The following is a 23709-nucleotide window of genomic DNA, read 5'->3' on the forward strand; positions in this document are numbered from 1 at the left end:
AGTATTATTGCTTAGTTAGAATTTTAACGGCTATGAGCTTCAATTATTGAATTATATTGGACTCTAGATTGCATGAGCTAAATTTACTAAACGGCCCTGTAAAATAATATATTGATTCCAATTGCAACTGCAATGTAAATTAATGTATTGATTTTAATTGCTAAATTGCACTGGGCTAGAGCACAAGCGGAGCCAAGTATAATTCCACCCGGGCTTGGGGCCCAATGAATTTAAAAAAGAATTGTCCTTAATTTAAATTTATTATAAAAAAATGAAAATATAGGTAAAAAAGGAAGGTAGCTCCGGAGATTGGGATTAGCCCGGAGGCTACAACATTCCTGGCTCGGGCTAGAGCCCAGTATAGTCCAACCCTACCTACGCCATTGGTCAATGTAATTTTAGTGTGATCTCGATAATCTGGATCTCATATTTAGGTCAGCCAGTCCACTTGGTATTAGTTGTCAATGATTCAAATGGGTGAAGCATTGGTAAAGTATTAACTTTAGCAATGGACATTGATGGTAGATGTATCTCTTTTAATATTATTATCGCTGATTTAATATTATATATCGTTCATATTTTTTTGAGTCTGTTTATCTTTTATCATTTTAGATATATAAGAAATTTGTAAGATTAAGATGATATATAGTTGTGTCATTTGTTTTTTTAATTTAAGATGTTATTGTCCTACTTAGTTACTAGCTACAATAATTTTCTTATAAAATAGAATGACTTTCAGTTTTGAATAAAAGTATTCTAAACTTTAATTTCTTTCAAAACTTTAAAACTCTTTAGAAAGAAGAGGAGGGAGTGAAGGGGGAGGGGAGAAGTCACTAAATTGAGTGATTTGTAAGTATTTGTTTTAAGAGATAAAAGGACAAAGATTTTAGAGGATATTTTCTTTTTTTAATAATAAAATATTAATTAATTAATTAAGAAATACACGGTGCTCACACCATCAATCAATGATCACAACTAATTTTTAACGTTCACTCGAAAATCTCCTCAACATTATAAAACCGATTCTTGGGGTTGAGGACAAAATGCTACTGTATTTCTAGATCAATAAAAGTCAATTTTGAACAATAAAAAACATCCAAAAGTCAAGTTTCATGTAAACTTGTTCATTCCATTTAGATATTTTTATTGTATTTTAAGTTAATTTTTGGAGGTTTGAGGATAAAGTGTTGTTATATTTCTAGACCGATAAGAGGCCGGCAATTCCAAACAACAAGAAACATCCAAAAGTCAAGTTCCGTGTAAACTTGTTCATTCTATTTCAGCTTGATATTCTTGGTGTATTTGTGTTTTGATTTGTTTCTTTGTTTGTATGAATCCGGTATAAGAAGTTTCTTCGCCTCCAAAAGATATTCAAAAAGAAGAAGGATAGTAATAATCGTTAGGATTAGACCTTGAACGTAGTCATCTTGAGAGACAATGAACTAAGTAAACTGACATTGTTTGCATTGTATTATCGATTTGTTCAAGTTTTTACTGTGCAATCAACTCAATGCGATCAAAATTATTCATCCCTTCTAATTTGTATGGATCTAGCAGCTCGAATCAATTCAGACTTACTTGACAACTCAAGTGTGGAAAAGCAAGTCTATCCTACTGATACGTAGCCATCTAGATACCAATCATATAATTAATAAACCTAAAAAACATGTCATTTTCATTAAACTTAGGTAGTTGTTCCGGTTGATACACCATGGATGGTACACACACTGGTTCAAGACTTAGCCGATGTGCACATTTTTTGGAGAAGACCACCCGCGAAGAGAAGAGAGAACCTGAAAAGCACTTCAGACAGAGGGTTAGAACAGCGGCAGGATTGGATCCCGACAAACCACTCCGACACTCAAGTTAAGGTTCGGCGCAAAAGTGGAAGGAAGTAAAGGCTTGTAAAAAGTAGGGCTTATGTGTATGCATACTTGTACCTATGAGTTTGAGCTACCTTTTTATAGCAGTTGATCTCTGAGATATTCGCAACTTTTTGAGAAAGATTTTATCATACCCATTTCGCTTTTGGAGGGACTTTGTTTGTTTATCCGTATCGCTCCGGCTTTTGCGGAGGGATTGGTTCTATTTTCTTCGGATTAGTCGGAACGAACATGTCTTCCATAAATGTCACGTGCAGGCAGTAATCCTTAAGTGCAGGGATGAGGTCGGCGTGCGATGTCGAGGTCGGCCTGTGGTCCTGAGATTAAGTCATGAGGTCGGTGTGTGAAGTTGAGGTTGACCTGTGGTCTCGAGATTAAGTCATGGTGTGTGAAGTTGAGGTCGACCTGTGGTCCTGAAATTAAGTCATGAGGTTGGCAAATGTTGCCAGCACTACAACAAAAATGACTTTCCGCAACGCGCAAATATGCTATCCGCAGCGCACATCGCACGCTGTACAGTTGCAAGCTGTTAAAAGTCGTTAGGCATCCGCAGCGCGCAATGCACGCCGCGGATGATCGTATCCGCAGCGCACAATGCGCGCTGCGGATGTGAGCTTCCGCAGCGCGCACTGCGCGCCGTGGATGTGATCATCCACGGCGTGCATTGCGCGCTGCGGATGTGAGCTTCCACAGCGCGCAATGTACGCTGCGGATGTGATCAATCGCAGGGCGCAATGTGCAGGGGCGGAGCCAGGATTCTTCTGAAGGGTGGGCCAATTTTTTTTTAAAACGTTACGCTAGCAAGCGAGAAGACTCTGGAGCTTCCTCGCACACATCCATAAGAAAACCTTACACTAAAAGAAAAATACACAAAAAAGGAAAGGAAACAAGAGAAAAGTGTAGAGCATGCTTCGTGCGAGAAGAAAAAAACAACAACAACAAAGTGGAATTCGATAAGGAAGAGACACCTAAGCCAGAAAAATGACTCACCGGAGAAGTACTTGCAGGCAACGAAGAGATAGGAACCGCTCGAGCTGTAGCGGGAGCTTGAAGCACCGCTCGTCGGAGATGGAAGAGGAATCAGAGGTGGGATTGCGAACCCTAGCGGCGGAGAATATTTATTTATCTTATAAATTACATAAATACCCATTTAATTCGATTTCAATTTATTTCAATGAGATCAATAAAATTAAGCTAATAATGAATTGCATAAATACCAAAATGCTTTAATCTTCACTAATTCTAATAATTAATAATCAAAATAAAATAAAATCGAGTTGGAATTTTTAAAAATAAAAAATAATTTAAGTTTAATATTATTAAAGAAAGTTTTGCAGGGTTCCAGGGTTCATCGGACGGAATCTCACTGGGTTCCGGAAAAGAGACGGCGATTTCGAAAGCGCATGGAAAATCTAGAAGCAAATGGGTGTCTTTCACGAAGACGAATGCCTTTGATGCTGTCTCTAGCATCGTTGCCACCGTCTGCTCCGTAGTCCCACGACGATCGCGACTGTGGGACTGTGGGAGGAGAAGACGGTGGATCATCGGATTTTTTTTACCGAGTCCTAAGACTGGGCCATGGCCTAGTTTGGCCAACTAATAGCTCCGCCCCTGGCAATGTGCGCTGTGGATAAAATAAAATAATTAAACCATTCAAATCACAATTATAAATTCAAAACTCAAATAATTAATAACATAAATACCACACACAAATACCATATAAAATTACACATTTATAATTCAACAATTATATATAACATTCACATCTATTTTGATAAGCTTACAAGACTTTGTTATCTTGAACATAATGAAAAACAGAAAATACATGAGGTTATGTGTATATATGTGCTGATACTTAGCACATATATACTTGTTGACTGTAAGAGCTTTCTTGCTGATGAATCTATCCTTGTTGATGAATCTCTACGAAAATACAGAGTCTCTGCGAAGGAACATCTTGCTGATGAATCTATCCTTGTTGACTGGAAGAGCTTTCTTCTTCCCCTTGTCCGTCTTGGGTATCTGTGATCAGGGTAAAAACCATAAGGAGTCATGCATGAAAAGAGATGATGAATTGTATACATTTGTAAAGTTGCAATACCTCGGTCCACATCTCCCTAACATTTTCGAGGACCATGTTGCAGTGGCGATCAAATGCTCTAACTTCAAGTAGTTTCTTGTTGTTCCTGCAATTAATAAGCACTTGTTGCAGAAAAGCATGGATGATCTTCTAACACTAAAAGTTTGTAACAACAGAAGTAGAAAGCAAAGACAAATCACATAATTCATAAAAACACAACAGATGCCACAAAGCACACTTAGGCACTATATATGTTTCTATAAGTGATGGAAGATGATTTGCAGATAAGTATGAGGCAAAAGAACTCTTAAAACAATGTCAATTGTCAGCATCCATAGTCTTTTATTCAAAACATAAGCAAATGAACTATCAGGTTTAATTTTCGCTCTTAAATTCAAACATATAAATTAAGATCCGAATTTGCAGGAATTATTTTATTTTCCAACAGGAATTTGCTCCAAACAAGCTACATGAAAATTGCTTAGATTCCATTTGAGATGTCTAGTGATGATAGAGCATCTGCTAACCTCTAGGTGATAGCAAGATAAACATTTAAGAATATATTTTTCACTAATGGTTGTGGAGACCCAAATGGGCATGAATTAAAGTAGACAATGATGCTAGGATGCCAATTCAATGCCAATAACATAACAGAACCATATACCAATCGGAGCTAGGGGATTAATTAAATTGAAGCTACTACCAGCAGCAACCTTTTGGGATTTAACCTACTAACAATTAATTCAAATAAACTTGTTAGAAAACATCTACATTTTGGGCTAGCAGTATGACCAAAACTCCAACAAAGAAGACAAAGAACCATTTAAGAGAAATCTACCTGCTTCACAATACTTGAGCGTCGATCCGATAGCTGAGTGCATATTGGAGGAACTAGCTGCTTTAATAGCATAGGAAATAATTGATAATCTGCAGCACCTGATACATTTTTCAAAATAAAATCAAATCCAAAGAAAAATAAAATCATCCATTATCTAATAAATAATGTAAAGAATCAAATTTTACATCCTATTTTTTTATAAGAATGATGAACCCTCCTATAGGTATAGCGTATGCATCATTGATTTCATTTTATCCACATGAAAAGACATCATTAAATAATAAAACAATATGTCAAAATTGGTAATAATGTAGAATGTACATAGATACAATTATCAAATGGAGACGTCAAGTAAAATATTCTCTTAGTTGTGTCAATGATCATACCTTGCTGAACTCGATCAACACCTAGACCACTGTCCCCTTGCTGGTGATCTAGCTCCACCATTCTATCCGAAGCCTGACCTTCATCAACTCCAAAGTGAAGCTTCAAACTTTCAGACATAAGGTCATTCACCGCCTCACAATTTCCACACTTCTCATCCCCCAATTTCTCATCCAACATAAGATTACGACTTGAAGCAACATGGAGGCTAAGGCTTCTATTCCCACTGCAACCACGCCCAAGCTCCACAAGCAAAGCTCCACCATTGCTTCGATCAAAGGCAAAATCTTTTTCGCAGAAGGAGGGATCAGAAATTTCAGCACCGAAGATGGGTCTCGGATCCTCTCGAGATTCTGGAGAGCAAATGAATGATTCATCGAGGCAAAAGGAGAAGATCCTAACAAGAGTTTGATAAGAGACACTATCGAGATGGGAACTCCGACGCAGGAGCGGGAGGTGGGGCAAGCGGCTCTTGGACAGAGGGTTTAGGGTTTGGATAGCATTTAGTTCCTCCATAGGTACCAACTCCGCTACACCGCCGAGCTCTCACTTTCATCCAAAGTATGCTAGAAACGTTGATAAGGTATACCTAGCAATCATGTCAGTAGTCAAGACTAGGGTTCTGCTATTCTCCACGCGGTTGCAGTCTTGCAGAGAAATCCGGCGGCGACGTCCAACGCCGGCTGCAGCGGCGATCTCCCGAACACGGAAGTAGGGACAGCGAGCTCCCGAGCGCGGCAGACGGTGAGCTCCTTAGCGCTGCAGACAGCGAGCTCCCGAGCGCGAAGACGGCGAGCTCTTGAGCGCGGCAGACGGTGAACTCCCGAACGCGAAGACAGCGAGCTCCTTAGCGCGGCAGACGGCGAACTCCCGAACGAGGCAACCGGCGGGCTCCCGATCGCGAAGATGACGACGCGGCACGGAGAAGAAAGAGGCAGCGTCGCACCGCGGGAAGAAGAGCCCTGTTCCGCCGTGGTTATGGTGGAGAAGATAAACGGTGGCGAAAAATCCAGAGGATTCGAGCGAACGCAAAGGAAACCTAAGCGGGATGGAGAAAAGGACGAGCGCGAGGTGAAATGATGAAAAAAAAGACATTATAGTATTTTTAAAAAAATTAAAATTAAAATTTAGAGGTTTTTTAAAAAAAAATTAAAATTAATATTATTAATGTTATAATTTATAAATTTTTAACAGCGGACATTATACGTTGTTAATATAAATTTTTAACAGCGCACATTATACGTTGTTAAAAATACTTTTAACGACGCACAATATGCGCTGTCAAAAATAATTTTAACGGCGTACAATGTGCGCTGTTAAAAGTATTTTTAACAGCGTATTATTGTTGCGCGCTGCGGTTGATAAAAATATGATATTATTCGCAGCGCATTTTATTGGGTGCGCTGTCAAAACAACTATTAACGGCGCGCCTATGATGTGCGCTGCGGAAAGTCATTTTTGTTGTAATGCAGGTTCAAGTTATGAGATTGACAAGTGGCGCCGACCTTCTATCATGAGGTCGGTGAGTGGTGTCACTAGGACTAAGTCATGGTCTTGGAAAATATTTTCAGGACCACGCCGTGAGGTCGACCGATGTTGCCAGACCAAACCCTGAAGTCTGCCAATGTCATTGAGACCAGACCATAAGGTCGACAAGTGTTGTTGAGGTCAAGCTATGAGGTCGGCAATCGTTGTCATGACCATATTATGAAGTCAGTCTACTAAGCGGGTAGCGTACAGGGAAGGAGGCAGTAACCTAACGATATCGGGCAGAGCTCGATGTAGTGATGCCTCGAAGCTGAGGGAGACGGAGGCCGAGGTCTCCTGAATCATATAATGCTTGTTTTTACTCTTTTTATACCCTTTTATATTAGTCCTCCACGTAATCACTGATTTGACTCGCCGGATTAGTAGCGGATTCGACTAATTATATCGATCCCTGTAACAAAAATTATATTTAAGGGTCTTTAAATGGATGGGTTAATGTCTTTTCTAATGTCGCTAACTTTAGGCAATGCAAGAAGATATGTCAGTTTTTATGATTAAAAAAAAACAAAATATATTTATTAACGTTTAAATTAAATTTGTGGAATATATATTAAAATCAGTATGAGTGGTTAATATGCCAATAATGAATATCTTTATCGATATCTTTATTTTCAAAGCTCCGCAAAAATGTTCGAATAGTATCAGACATGCTAATACAGTATTTGTTGTTGGTTGTGGACAATATTTTAGATATGATATGATTTGATTAACTCATAACAATAAAAAATATAATTATTATTATCCTATAGAATAATTATATTTTATTATCTAATATATATGGTGTGTCCACGGAAAATACTAAAGAGTTAAATAGTGTGAAAACACCAAAGAAAATTTAGGGGGCGTTTGATTTGGAAAATTTTTTCTATTTTTTATTTTTCATTTTCTATTTTTGATTTTCTATTTTCTGATCTAGTTTTTAGAAAACAGAAAATATGTTTGGCATTATATACTGTTTTCTATTTTCTAGAAAATAAAATTAAAAATATGTTTGGTTTATTAATTAATATAAAAAATTATAAATAAAATAATTTTTTTAAAAAAAAATACTATCTTATCATGAAAAAAAATCATACAAAAGAGGATCAACCATATTAGAAAAGGGTTAAACCTGACCTTCTAATACAGTATTACATAACTTCAAATGTACGTGAAATCTAATTGTAATCAAATTAATTAATTAATAAATTTTAATTTAAATATTTATAAATTTAAAAATAATTTATTTTAAATTTAAAAAAATAAAATTAATAAATTATATTTATTAATTTAATGAATTATATTATTAAAATAATTATTTTTAATGAATTATTTTATTAAAATAAAATTATCAAAATATATTTATTATTTCAATAAATTATTTATTAAAATAAATATAAATTTATTTTAAATTAAAAATAAAATTAAAGAAATATATTTATTAATTTAATGAATAAAATAATTATTTTATTAATATATATAAATTTATTTTAAAGTTTAAAAATAAATTAACAAATTATATTTATTAATTTAATTGATTATTTTATTAAAATAAGTATTTTTAATGAATTTTTTTATTAAAATAAAATTATCAAATTATATTTATTAATTTAACTAAGTATTTTAATAAAATAATTATTTTAATAAATTATTTTATTAAGATAAATATAAATTTGTTTTAAATTAAAAAAAATAAAATTAAGGAATTATATTTATTAATTTAAATTTTATTGAAATAATTATATATAAATTTATTTTAAAATTTAAAAGATAAAATTAAAAATTATATTTATTAATTTAATAAATTATTTTATTAAAATTATTATTTTTAATGAATTATTTTATTAAAATAAAATTATCAAATTATATTTATTAATTTAATAAATTATTTTATTAAAATAATCATGCGATGATGAGATGGTGTGCGGCACTGTAGCCGCTTTTTTTCCATTTTCTATTTTTCAATCGTAGTTTTCATTCTCTATAGAAAATGATATTTTATCATTTTTTATTTTCTTAGAAAATGACTTCTCATTTTTTTAAAAATGAGATTGGAAAATACGATATTAAAAGCACGCTTCAAGAGGAATCTCATTTTATTTATATATGTTCTATTATTCAGTTCGTGTTAATAGGTAAATAATCAAGATCATGTAATTTTGTAATTGAACTTTCTTATCTATTTTTTTATTTAGATTCGATTTGGCTTTAAAAAAAAATTCTTTGCTTTAATTTGGGGCTGCAACAGGTAGACAAGGTATGTTAAGAAGAAGAAGAAGAAAAAAAAGTATATCCTACGATAAAATATAAAGTATGATAAGTGATCTAAAAATTTTTAAATCGTTTGTTAAATTGTGAGTAAGATATTATGATAAGAATGAATCAAGATGCAACTTTACAAGAATATGTGTCCATGTAAGTATGCTAGATAAATTATAAGTATAATTTATATACGTTTAAAAATTGATCTTTAAAATATTCATTCACAGTGAAATTTAAACTTTGATGCTCTCAATGTAAGTTAAAAGAATTAGTTTTTTTTTTACAAGAAAGCAAAAGACTTTACTAGGTTTTGTTTGTGCAAGATTACTTATAATGCATTCAACATTAATAAAACCTTGGATTTCAATCTCCCAAAGATTTATAGTTCGATTACCAACTATGATACCACATTTTAGGATATTTCCTTTTGTGGAATGACAAATATGAGATGTTGCACTGTTAGATTATTCGTTGTAAGTATTTTTTAATTTACCTTGATAATCAATGAAAATTTTTTATAGATCGAATAGATCATCTCTTGAATTAACTGAATACATAATATTAACAAAAGAAAACAATAATAAAACCTTTTTACTCTAACTTAGAGAGAAGAATCCATGGTTAAAATATAGATATCAAATGATGGGATGGGGAACCATCATAAGTGTAATAAATATGGGTCATAGATAAATTGATTTACATGAATAAATTGACAATATCAAATATGGATTTTTATCCATATCACTTATGTTGAATCATTTAGTTTACATGCGGTATAAGTAGCTTCCTACAATATTATTTTTATAAAAATAAATAATAATAACTATCATTCTTAAATAAAAATATATAATGGGTTAATATGGAAATGAAATAAAAGATGACGTGGAGCAAAGTTATTGACCTGAGATAGGAAAAGGAATGATTTGTACTGAATTTATTTAGTGGACGAATAAAAAGAGTTCAAGGGCGTTTGATTGAAGATTATCTTTAATAATCTTAATTATCTGTTTAAAATTATCGATAACTTTATTTGATTCAGATTATAATTAATTTTTAAGTAATACAACATTATTACCACATCAACAAATGAGTTATAATCCAAGAATATAATCATCTTAACCGTTTAAGATTTTTTACAATTTCAGATATTAACAAAAAAAATTTCTATGATTATTTTCAAATTTTAAAATCAAGTTAATTTAAATGTATCATGAAACATAATTAAAACAGAGTTAATTAATTTAATAAATTTAATTTAAATACTTATAAGTTTAAAAGAGATGAGTTATATTAAATTTTAAAAAATAAAATTAATAAATTATATTTATTAATTTAATAAATTATTTTATTAAATATATATATTTATTTTAATTTTTAAAAAATAAAATTAATAAATTATTTTATTAAAATAATTATTTTCACAAATTATTTTATTAATATATATATAAATTTATTTTAAAATTTAAAAAATAAATATTTATTAATTTAATAAATTTATTTTATTAAAATAATTATTTTATTACAAATATATAAATTTATAAATAAATTATATTTATTTTTTTATATATTATCAATTTATTATCATTATTAATATTAATATTATTAATTTAATTTAATTTATATTAAAAACAAATTAAATTAAGGATAATATAGTAAATATTAAATTGATTAAATCAAATAATATTAAATTATCATATAATCAATATTATATATGATAAGTTAAATTAAACGCAATCTTAAGATTAGTTGAATCTATAAGAATTTTAACATCGATTATCACAGAAAAAAATCACTCCTATATTTCTTAGATATTTAAAATATTTTCAATCAAGAAGACGTTTTCCTACGATGACTAGGACTTATCATTTCACTTCGTGCAAGTTCATGTAAAAAGGATCCATAAAATAAATTTTAAAAAAATGTAAAAAAATCAAATATCAGATATCAAATGGGATAAATATTTTAGGGATTGACTTCTTCTTTACGTAGAAACTATGCTACGAATTTATCGGAATGAGGAGGTAGACCATTTACCTTGAAAATTAATTAGGTTATAGAGGATGTATCTGTAAGAGAGATAATTAATTTGCTTAAAATCTACATTCTGAGTATATCAAACGTTTTTGTTCATTAAAAGACGAATATCTTAGAAATAGGCCAACTAAGAATGAAGAAAAGCAACTATCTCAGAATGAGGGATGGTGAAATTCGGCCGAATAGAAGTGAATTGTAGGTATCTTACAAAACCAAAGCCTCTACACCTAGATCTAAAAAAAAGAGACTAATTCAATAGTCATTGAAGGACAAGACACTCTACAAATAGATCTGTAGAACGAAACTAAGTGTTGCTTCAAGTTCACACTCAAGCAAACGATGATTAATTCTACCTTACAGATAACAATTCTATATTTTTAATCTGAACAAAAAATTTTAAAAAATAAGAACAGAAAGATCACAAACCAAACCAGAGCGTCGACATAATACGATTGAAAACAGTTGCGAGTCGAGAAATCTGAGCTCATCGAGAAAAAGGAAAGTAGTGGAAGAAGTAGTAGTACTGCTGGGGCGGTGGCTATTTCGCTTTTGGGCGGCCGCCGCCGCGTAGCGACTGCCAGAAAACCGGCCAATTGCGCTGGGCTTCGGTCCAGCCCAGAAAAGAGCCCTCCCGGAGCGGATCCCAGCTGGCGGAGACGATCCCGTAGCTGATCCCCAAAAGGGACGCCCCGAAGAAGAAGAAGGACACGAGGACGGGCACCCAGGGGGGAACGTCCAGCTTTGCCACCGCCTTCAGGTAGTAGAAGAAGGGAAAGAAGAGGAGGCCCAGGAAGAGCGGGATCCCAATCGACACTCCCATCCGCCGCATCATCCGGTTCGTCACCGCCTCCGGGATGATCCCGCCGCCATCGTCGTCTTCGTCTTCGATTTCATCATCTTCTTCGTCGTCGTCTTCGTCGAATCCTGGCCTCTTATCACGCTTGCGGTTCTTGCCGGATTTCCGCGGCGAGGGGCCGAAGCCTCGAGGGTTCTTGAGCGCCGCCGCGGGTCGGCGAGGCGGATGCGGGTGGAGCCGAGAGCGAGGTAGCAGCGAGGGATCGGATAAGCGGTAGGTGGATTGGAGAGGGGCGAGAGCGGTCGGGCGGAGGAAGGAGAGAGCGTTCATTTCGGGAGCCGCCGAGGTTTATTAGGTTGCTTCTCTGCGGATAGCAAGCAACGAGGAGGCTTATCCAGTTATCATCGAGCTTGTGAGGTGGGAAGGGCTTCGATGCTCAAGTGGGTGGAGTAAGTGTTCATCTGGGCACACACAAAAAAATAAAAACTAATTTAATAAAATATATATTAAAATTTTACACACTGTTTAACATATGACCATGATTTAGATTTATTTTTAAAAATAAAAATTTTAAAAAATAATAAATCTAAAATTAAAAATAACATTTGAGATTTGGATCTTTATTTAAAAATTAATTTTTTCTAATGTATGAATAACTTATAAATTACTACTAATTATATGGAAAAAAATCAAAAATAAAATTAATAAAATTTTATTTATGTTCAATTGTTTCAAAAAAATAAATAATTTAATAATTTTATCAATTAAAAAATATATTATTAAAACTTAAATATAAAAATTTAATTAATAATTTTACATCTAAAAAATTAGAAAATTAAATTTTATATAAAAATCTATTTTTTGAAATTAATATTTTTATTTAAAAAAATTAAATTTGTCGTTCTCGATCTCAAATCCGAATAAAGAAGGATGAGGAAATTTTTTAACAAATATTAAAAGTTTATTATTATTATTATACCTAGGGCATCAAAGAATGAACTTTGACGATGAAGATTATATTCCATCCAATTTTAGAATAAATGATCAAAATTTGATTTGCGAATTTATTTGCTCATCATCATCATCTTTATATTAAATAAATAAATGATTTCTCAACTCTTCTGCAAAAAGGTAGAATCCGTCATCTTAGTGACCTCACACGGTCGGCCCCACGACCATTTGTGAGGAGGTAAATCGAGAAACTGCAGTTGGTCACGACGCAGAAGAGTATTGTCTCGAGGGCAAGGATTTCGTTCTACACGGTTAGGGGTGTAATCGAACCGAGCCGAGCCAAACAATAAAAGGCTCGAGCTCGAGCTCGGTTCATTTTTCCTAAGCTCGAGTTCTGCTCGAGTTCGATTCGAGCATTAATTCTTAAGCTCGAGCTCGGCTCGTAATGAAATTAAATAGTTCGCGAATGGTTCGAGCTCGGCTCGAAAAAGGTTCGTTTTAAAGTTAAACGAATTTAGTTCGAGCTTGGTTCGAAAATAGCTCGTTTAAAAGTTAAACGAGCTTAGTTCGAGCTTGACTCATTAATAAATAATATTTATAGTTCGAGTCTTTAAACGAACATGTTCGCGAGCTCACGAACTAAATACTGTTAAGCTCGAGCTCGGCTCGATAATATTTTCGAGCTCGAAATTAGGCTCGAGCTCGGCTCGTTAACTTAATCGAACGAATTCAAACGAACTTTTTTTCGAACCGAGACTCGAATAGCTCGTGAGCAGCTTGACTCATTTACACCTCTATACACGGCCATGACTAATTCAATAGTCACGTTTGCTTGACTAATTCAATAGTCACGATGTTGTTGTTTTCTATAAGTCTGCTGCGTCGTAACTAACTCAACTATGCATCGGGGACAAGGATTTCTCAACTCTGATGCGATGGATAGTTTTGCTATCCCTAAAGTAAGGATCCCATGCTTGGAATTTGATTATAGTAACGTTAAAAACTAGTAATAGGTATATGTGATTGATTGATTGAGTTAGTAGGCTTTATGAATAAGATGCAAGTAAATTAGCACTTTACCCTCCGGTACAGTAAATGATAAAATATTTTCACAATTAATTAGATATTTATGAATCAAATTTTAATTATGATATACTACTATAATATATTACGGATTAATTTCTTCTAATGGAAAGATAATCCTAAAATATTGGATGCGGAACGATACATTATTCACGTTTCTCAATTTACTTTGATGATCAATGAAAATTTTTCGTAGAGCCAGATCGATTACCTTCAAGATTAATTGATTTTAAAAATTAGATATTTGATTAAAAAGAGAGAGTAAATTAGTACTTTTAAGTTCAAATAATACTATCAAAATTATTTAAGTTGGATACAATTTGGACCCAATTTTTAGGCATCTTAGTATGAGAATTTAGATCTTTTATTTTGAAAAAAATATAATTTTAGAAAAAATAAAGTTGTATAAATTATTTAAGGTCCTCATTTTTTTAATAAAAAATATAAATATTAATTACTAAAATAAAAAATACCTCCATAAGCAATGATTCACTTTCAAATCTATTATTATAAATGGATCTTCACAACATATTCTATATTTAAGGAAAATTAGCATTAAGCGGATAGAAAACTAGTAAAAGTTTTAAAATGTCTAAGAAATAAATTTTCTCAAATTCCAATAAGTAATATATAATAATTAATTAATTGGGCCTGAACCAAACGGATCGTAAACGGATCCGAACTGAGGGAGAGAAAACAGGCCCCCAAAAGAGACATTTAAGTCGAGTCGGACTCGGATCCCCGACTAACCCACGGTCTCGCTTCGATTCGATTCGATTGGATTCGAATCGGCCGATGTTCTCACTCGTCTTTCCATCTCTCTTCACATACCCTCACCCTTCCCCGTTTCCCCCAAATCCCCCATTTCCAAGCTCTGTTATATATATGCAAGCGATGAAATCCGTGAGCCTCTCGGGCCTTTCATTTTTTCTTGCCCTAAATCCTAATCCATCCCCGAGCTTATCTTTCCCTTCCCCTCGCCGCTTGCTTTCCGTCGGTATTCGCCGCCGCCCTCGTGCGCCGCGCCCTGCAGAGTCGGTCACCGCCCGCTGCTGCTGTCCCGACGGACCCTCGCTCCCTCCTTCGTCGATCCGTCGCCCCTCGCTGGCTGAGTCAGGTATCAATTTTGATTTTTGCTGAATTTCTTTCTTTTGGTCGATGCATGCATTCTGCTGATGACATCCTCAAGTGTTTAAGTTTCTCGGGGTTACTACTGTTTGTTTTGTGAGATTCAGATTCGGATTAACTCTTACATGAGATTAACATGTCTGTCCAAGAGTGATATCTGTGAAAACTTAATTAACATATTCAATCTCAATTGAATTCCACGTGGCATTTAACAAAATTATAAAAAATTTGAGACAAAACCTCAGGGCTCATAAGTCCTTCGTTTTACTATTAAAAGATGATTATATTACTTTCAAAATGAATTTTTATGATCATGATATAATTAGAAGCATGACAAAATGATGTTGATATTGTGTATCCGCATCTAAAAACTAAAAATTTAAGTTTTGCTCTTTTATAGCTTTATTAGCCAACCTGTGAGAAGCATATTACATCCGTGCAGTATGGAAGTTCGTTAATCATAGTGCGAAAATTGGTTGCTTCAAATACTCTTAACTATTTGTCCATATACCATGGAGGAGCTTGCTCCTTATCATTAATAATTCTAGAGACTGACTGAATGGATTAGAATATTTTCTATCCTTTGTGCTACCTACAATTCTAGAAGAACATTGTTCAACTGAGATATGAAACCTTGCTGAAAAGTATTGTTTTTATTCCATATTTCATACAAATACTGATCAGTGACCATACAGTTTAAATTGATACAAAATTGTTTCTGAAAAATTTGTCATTCTTGTTTTCAAAATGGGGCAAAACATTAACAATCACTGCAACCAATTTGAGATTAGAAGCATTTTCCAGATTTGGGCCTTCATTGACCTAATCACCTGCACAGTGGCTGCAAAAGTAAACAAACTAACTGATGTAGCTGGTTGGTATATGAAGTTGAGGATGGTTCATCTTGTTGACTGGTGCAGCTGGTATGGGAACTAGATCCTCCATCTGTGAAAAAACATCAATGATCAATTGCGGAAACAACCTTTTGTAATGGAGGGTAAGGCTGCATACAATAGACTTTTCCCAGGACCCTACATAGGTGGGAGCTTCGTGCACCAGGCTGCCCCTTAGAAGCTATGTTGGTGGATGAGAATTGAAAGGAAGGTTTGGATCAGGACGCTTAGATGGGGTGTACTAGCTCGGGCAAAAATGTCTAGGAGAAGAAGCATCTTCAATCGTTATTCGCTTAATTGCATCATTCTCATCCAATAGCTAGTCACAATTCTTGCACTGAGGGACTTAAATTCTTGATTATCTTGAGAACAGTGGTGCATATACAATTCTCCATTATTTTTATTTGAAGATTCAAATAGCCTTTTCATCTACTTGTGGTTGATACTAGCTGTGAATTTTTCCTAAAGATTTTTTGCTGACACAAGGTTTCATTATGCAACTTGGCCTTAGTCTTATCGTAGCTGCAGGAAAAAAGGAAAGGAAACCTCCAAGTATATAACATTCGAGATTTTCTCATTGTGGCTTTATCCTCCTTTGACTCAGTTGACCATTATTTTTCAGTGACAATATTGTTGCTGTTTCTTAAGTTATTACTCTTGCTACTATTATGACTACTATGATACTGTTTAATCTGTTGGTTTGTTCCATTTATCTTGCATATTCTGCTTCCTTTTGTCAGTACTTTATAATTTATATACTGGAATAATTTGTAAACCTTAGCCCAAAACATTGATACTTGTTTTGTGAACATTCTAATGAAGGATATTGTGGGTTGATTACAACTCCACACTGAAAATGTGCAAGATGCTGCTCAGCTAGCCGAGTTATTTGGAGTTGTGTGCAAAACCAAGGACGCTCGGAGCCTAATAGTGTTTATTGGTCAAGCAAGGACAACTTCTCTTGCTGAATGAGTGAACTCAAAATCTCCCCATCTTTATGGCTCAACATTCATCTCGGCTTCATCGTTTGCTCACATTATTGGATAGTATCCTTTAGATCTTAAGCTGCATATGTATACATCTATATATATGTATAAGACTTTTGGCCTGCATTTTAACCTGAAGTGATTTTTTTTGAAACTTTCTTATCATCTGTTCTCATCTAAAACTTCTCTTAACAAAAATTTAGCTGGTTCGACTCAGGCCACAAGATTTGCTGCTGCAAAGCAAATTGGGGATATTGCAAAGTCACACCCTCAAGAGTTGAACTCGCTTCTAAAAAAGGTATCAACACTTTCTTGCTATATTGATTTTCTTCTTTATTTATTATCAAATCCTAGTTTTAATTGCCTCTTTATCATTAGATTAAACCTTGTAGATTGTTGTTTGTGGCTGTCTTACTTAGAAGCCATTTTAACATGCTTGATATATCGAAGAAGTTAAATGCTATTACATCTTCTGTTTTGCACAGTAGAGGAGTTTACTTAGGTACTTGCCTTTATATAATTTGATGTCCAACAGGGACATGGTTCTTTATCACATTGACATTTTAATTACTAAGTGATTAAGTTTCTTTCTTTAATTAATTTGATATCGTTCTTCTTTTTGTCTTCAGCATTTCTGGATATATATTCATACCTCACACATCTCATTGTAAAGAATTATCTCATTGTAAAGAATTCTTGTAGATTTTTTAGTTTATTGTTGTTTTTTCACTGTTGCCTCTATACGGTATTATTAGGATCATCACATGGACAAAGAAACAACTAGGGCTAAATGTTCTTTAATGACATTATCTTGGTTCTTATCCTTCTCCTCTTAGTGTGGCACCATGCCCATCTTATCATTATCCTTCTTTTGTGTGCTCAGTCTTTCTTTTGCACCTGCTGAGCACTCAACAGTTTGAGATAGAATTTTATGTTTCTTTTGTCTTTCATTTTGCATTAACTTATGTTCTTTTTGTATGAAAAATTGTGTTTATCTTATGTCTGTTCACATTATCCACCATACTCCAGCTGGGCTTATTGCTCTTTGCAAATTGATAATGATTGTCATTGGTATCCAGAAGTGTGAACTTTAGTGTCTAAAAGACCAACCTGGTTCACTAAATTAAATGTCACATATTATTACATACCCTATTGTTGTCATGTCTTCTCATACCTAGTACTATCTTGGGGTTTGCTTATGAACTTGAAAATTCCCTTTATAAGCCTATTTTAGTTTAAAGAGGATCTGAAATGTGATCAGTAGCATGGTCTGGGTGGACAACTTTATTTTTACTCAATGGATATGCATTTTACTGTTTTATAACCAAATCGTTTAAGAAATGGTTAGCAAGCTCATATTAACTGATTCTTCTTGAACAATGTAGGTTTCCCAATATCTCCGAAGCAAGAACTGGGATACAAGAGTTGCTGCTGCTCATGCTGTTGGAGCAATTGCTGAGAATGTCAAACACATATCTCTTAAGGAGCTTCTAAAATCCCTCGAAGTAGAGTTGGCAGAAGTTGGATTTTCTGATGCCTCAAGAGATGTTGGAGTGTCTTTTTCAAACATATGCCCCACCACTCCCACAGGACTCTCCTTTAAAAGGTTTTTTTCTTGATGTTCATTTATTGATTTACCTCCTTATTAAATGGGTTAGAATATGAAATGTTGTACTTTTATTCCTTTGTTTCTTGCAGTTTTGACATTAATAAGGTGTTGGAATTTGGATCTCCATTGTTGGCATCAGGTGGACAGGTAATGGTGCTTTATTTAAGCCTTAACCTGCTTACCCAAATGTTACCTTGCTTCTGCCCTTCTTTACTTGTAATTCATCTGTTTTTGCCTTTAATTAAGATTTCATTCATTTAAGGGAAAACTATTTCAGAATATTTATCTATTTAATTACAGATTTGTTTTGGGATAAATACAAAGGCGCCAAAATTAGGGTTTTGACCACATCCGAACCTATTCTAGTGCTGAATTTGGTTCAAAACGAGCAGTGGCAGCAATGGTTGATTCAGATGCTGATGCCATCAGAGGGAGAGGAGATGTTGGCTAGTTAGAGCAGATTACTGGCCAATTGTTGCAACAGAAACAAGGTTGTGGTCTTATTGATGGATGTTAGACGATTTCGTTGGCATTGGCTCAAAGGAAGGAGGGACCTGCTACAACGTATTTCTCATGAAGGGTGTGAGGGGTAGTCTGTGCAGGAAAAGGAGGAGAGGGTGAGAGAACTCAGTTAGAACCCAAATGAGTAGGAGCAACCTTTATAAAAGTTGTGGATGAGGGTGTCGCGAAATCTTGATGATGATTGAGAATAGAGGGGTAACTAGTATCGAGGTTGAACCATCAAATTTAGGCTCTAATACCAATCACCACAAAACCAAAATTGAATTATGAAATCACCTAGAAGATTGAAATTGATGAAGTGAAGGAGATAAATATCTTATGAAGTGAAAAAAATAGAAATTAAAAAATAAATAAACAGCCTCTTGCTGCTGCGAGAGGTGGTCTCACGGTGACCTCCCACGAGGCCTCATGGTGGCTTGTGCGGCCTTGTTAGAAGCTTGTGCCAGTGTCAGTGTTGTGTTGGTTGGCGGGCAGAACGATAAATTCTGTCCATGTCGATTTTAAACACTGGACATAACTAACAAGGATACCCTTTTGGTTTTCAACTTCCAATAGTAGAAGGGATTGTAAACATGACATTTTGGTTTTCTTATCACTTATCCAAAAGCTTTAGCTATCGGGAAAGAAGCAGTATTTGTTTTTATGTTGTGAATATACTAATCAAGAGAGTCATTCATTTTTATTACACGGAGGATATTTCTATCCCAAGGAATGAGCCACCAAAATTCATGTGCTGCAAGTAAATGGAATGACCCACCATCACTAGAGTTTGTATCCACCAAAATAATTTAATTAGATTAACTAGTGGATGACAATTACATTATTGTTGGAGAAAAGTTTGCATCTCTAGTTGTCTTTTCATCAATATCGTCACTATGAAAGTGTTATTGCTCTAACTATTTAGAATCAACCAACTACATAAATCTTATCCTTCTAAATTATATAACTAATAATATTGAAATTAATTAAATTAGGTTTTATTTCACTCGTTGTTTTATTTGGCCTTTTTGTACCTTTACACCCTTACACTATCCATTCTAAGAGATTCTAGTTTTCTAACTATAGAATTATCTAGCTTCTTTGAACATGTCAATACCATCGCATTTTTTTTGATCATGCTTATCATCTCTTCAAGTTGCAACTAAACTTTAACATATTTTGAGTATCATAGTTTCTTTGCCAAGAAAAACAACCCAATAAGACCTTTTAGAAATATCCTAAAATATATTGAGTCCTTCTTTCTTAAATTAAACGCAGGATCAAACTCACATTTGCCTAGAAAGAGTAACAAATAAAGATCAAACAATATTTTGAAGTTAGTTCAAATATATAAAACCACTCTTAGTTTTGGGCATTTATTGCTCATTTTGATTTCTTTAGGATTGTGATAGGAATCCTATCCAAAAATCAACTAGAGTTTTATTTGATTGAATTTTCCAAGCCTATCGAAATTAAGATTGTTGTGTCTTATCAATCGGTGGGAGAAGGCATGCTGTAACTAAAGTTTAAAACTTCGAGTTGTGTTGAAGTTTCAATTTATAACTGGAACGATACAATTTTGGTACCGTATCTTGCCGTGCCTATACGATTTCAATACTTTTTTAAAATATAAATATATTAGTTAAAAATATTTTTGTTAATATATGATTGTCATAGATGCTTACTATTGAGTTATATTTGAGATATTGAATGTCGAGTTCAAGTTTTGATATTATCTCATAAAATATTTGATGCTTATTGAGTAAAAATCAATTAGGGTTAGTTAAAGTCCATCAAGTAGATATATGACAAATCAAGTAGGTTTAAATTGAATTGAATTTGAGTTTATTTTAATCAATTTGAAATTAAACCAAATTTATATATAATAATTTAATTCATAGTAGTATATTTTATAAGGTTAGAAAGTATATTATATTTATTTATTTTTATTTTTTCTAACAATATGTTCCCTTCATATTAAAGTGGCTTATTTTTTTTTTGTTTATCTCGTGGACAAATGGAGGGGAAAAAATTAACCTTCCTTTAAGGTTTTTTTTCTATTTATCTTGTGGATGGATGAAGGAGGAAAAAAAATTAATGATCGTTAAAATGGTAAAGAGTTTTTTTCCCTTTTTGTTTACCCTTGTGGATGGATGGAGAGAAAAAGTAACAATGAAGGAGGAAAAAAAATTAAAAGAGAAAAGTTAAGAGAAGGAATTCGAATTAACCGTCTAAAAACTAAAAAATAGAAATGGAAAATAAAAAAATAAAAAATGGATGAAGCCTTGACCTCGCGGTAAAGATTGTCTAGCTGTGGAAGAATCTTTCCAATCTGCATTGTAGCGCTCTACAATCTAAAGATGATATCTATGATAAAGTAAGATAACTTTTTTGGAAGAACATTTTAAGGAATGTAGAATTCTTATATTTGCTACTTAGTAGTCATGACATAAGATTTTCTAGAAATTGACTAATTACACTAATTTAGTTTTCCTAATAGGTTCATGCATTTCTTAGGATCAGTTAGTGGTTTTTTGTTTTAGTACTAATGTGGCATTAGGATCCATAGGAGAAATTACATGTTTAGTCCTTAACATGTCATTTCTCTGAGCATATCAAGTTTATACCTGTAATGTGAGATGCAAATACCTTCTTTTGAGCGAGCAACCTTTATATCAAAGAAGTACTTAAGATTACCCAAGTATTTACTCTGGAAGTGTCGGTGGAGATAATCTTTTAGTGTTGCAATCCTGTAGGGTTATCACCATTATAATAATATTTTTCACATAGGCAATAAGGACACGTCTCTTAGATTATGGAATGAGGTAGAACATTGAATAATTCATAATACTCCTAGTCATGCTGTATTGCAGAAAGGATGCTTGATGTAGATGTCCCTGAAAGATCATCATGAAAGTATACATTTGTATGTCAAGCCAATGAAGAAACCAGTGAAAGACATTAATTAGTGAGAGAAGAGGGAGACTGAAGCAATCTTGGCATTTGGGAGAGTGTGTGAAGGTAGTTAACGCTGTAAATTTGTATGCATCCTTATGTCACCATGCAAGCTTTAGTTAATCGATCGTTTAATTTAGTGAACACTTAATGGAGAAATTGCATTTGTAGCCCATGGTGGGCTTCCCTAGAGGAAAGGAACTAACTCGCAAGTGACATCTGAATGAAAAACATCTCTCATTAATCATAAGTAACTAAAGTGCCTTCAAAATATCGATGGGAATGGAATGTGAGGATAGAGAAGATAGGAAGGCAAATTAGTTGATTGACAGGGATATGTAGGATATAAAATAAGAAAATGGATTAGAAGTGGAATACTAATGCGCCTTTGCGAAATGCAGTAGGAATGTGCAAATTAGACTGAGGATCTGAAACAGAGTCTTAGGAAGGTGTTGAAGTTTCTACATGGTGTGATTGTTGATTGTACACCTTCAAGGAGGTGCTTTAGAAGGGCAATTAACAACAGCAAAAGGAGCAAGTGGTGGATCAGCATGGGCGATGAGAGGCTTATAGGTAGAGGTGGAAAATAAGGTAAGAACAAGAAAACCTTTTGTACTGACTTAGATAATTATGGTGTAGAAGGAAGGAAAGTAGTGGACTTGAAAAGATCACATCTCTATATAAAGGTGCAACGTGTTTTAGGAGAGTGATAGTGGTAGCCTTTTTGTAAAGTATTATCAAGAAAAATATACTTGGTAGATTGTGGAAGGAACTTATTATGACTTTAGATGAACAAAGCATGTGCATCTAAAGACTCGCGGGGGAAGGTAGAAGAGAATATATAGCATCTTGTGGGAAGATCGTGAATGACATATGCTCATGAAGAATGGAGAATTATATATGGTTGATGAGATAAAGATGCTGTGAGAATACTATTATCCCAAAAAGAAAGGGAGATATGCATGTGTAGGAGTAGGCCAACAAGATGTTCCTTCTTTCGTTTTGCTACATTGTACTGAGGTGTATGAGGACATGAGGAGTAAGTAGAAGAAAAGATAGAAAATCTCAGACTGACCTTTCATTAGAAAAAACCATGCTAGGTCATTCAAGAATGATCATGATAAATAATAAAACAAAAATAGAGCTAACTTGACTTGGATGCTAAACATTTGAATGATCTAAAGTAAAAGGTCTAGAAGCACACTTATGAATACACTAAGAGAAGAGAAGAGAAGGGAACATGTTCACCTAAGTGACTTGATTCACATTCAAGAGCTTGAAGATTTGATAGATTAGTAACCATTCGCTGCAAGTCTAAGCGAGCACTGTGAATTTAAAGATGTGAAAATGTAGCAAAGAGAGCTAAAGATAATGAAGACCCATTCAACTGATATAGTCCATGAAACACGTGCCTTACACCAATTATTTTGCTTGTCGACAAATTTTGAATGGAAACAGAAGAAGTGTTAAAGTGATTGTAGAAATTTGACTTACTAGTAAGGTTATTGATGGACAATAAGTTTAATGGAAACTCAGAGATTTAAAATATAAATGATAAATATAACATAAGAGTCAAAGAAATATCTCTAATGCCTTTGTTGCTATATAACACTCATAGGACGTGCTAGTTATGTGAGAACAGTGAAGGATGATATATTCCTGTGGATGTGCTTCAAGGCACAAGGATGATATGCTAGCATATATCTGTTTCTAGGCAATTGAATCTAGGTTCTAAGTAGACGATCCAATGGTATGAGATAGATTAACAATCTAGATACCTCCATTGGTAGATAGATGGT

The 23709-nt window shown here is 33.8% G+C and overlaps 2 protein-coding genes across 2 annotated transcripts in view; one reads left to right on the forward strand and one right to left on the reverse strand.

The window, feature by feature from the left end:
• Positions 1 to 11251: 11251 nt before the first annotated feature.
• On the reverse strand, positions 11252 to 12262 carry LOC141831520 (uncharacterized). The gene has a single exon (XM_074718892.1). The coding sequence runs from the start codon at positions 12132 to 12134 to the stop codon at positions 11547 to 11549; it is 588 nt and encodes a 195-aa protein (XP_074574993.1). The 5' UTR covers positions 12135 to 12262; the 3' UTR covers positions 11252 to 11546.
• A 2604-nt stretch (positions 12263 to 14866) lies between these two features.
• The window catches only part of LOC141831519 (TATA-binding protein-associated factor BTAF1), a 38851-nt gene continuing 30008 nt past the window's right edge, over positions 14867 to 23709 (forward strand). The window contains exons 1-5 of the mRNA XM_074718891.1: positions 14867 to 14955; positions 16682 to 16905; positions 17049 to 17143; positions 18231 to 18451; positions 18544 to 18601. Coding sequence (XP_074574992.1) covers positions 16857 to 16905; positions 17049 to 17143; positions 18231 to 18451; positions 18544 to 18601 — 423 coding nt within the window. The 5' untranslated portion in view covers positions 14867 to 14955; positions 16682 to 16856. The remainder of the gene's footprint in view (positions 14956 to 16681; positions 16906 to 17048; positions 17144 to 18230; positions 18452 to 18543; positions 18602 to 23709) is intronic.

This window comes from Curcuma longa, chromosome 7 (assembly GCF_044706935.1).
Source record: "Curcuma longa cultivar G26 ecotype Majalengka, Jawa Barat chromosome 7, ITB_CL_G26_1.1, whole genome shotgun sequence".
In the NCBI taxonomy this organism is placed as follows: Eukaryota; Viridiplantae; Streptophyta; class Magnoliopsida; order Zingiberales; family Zingiberaceae; genus Curcuma; species Curcuma longa.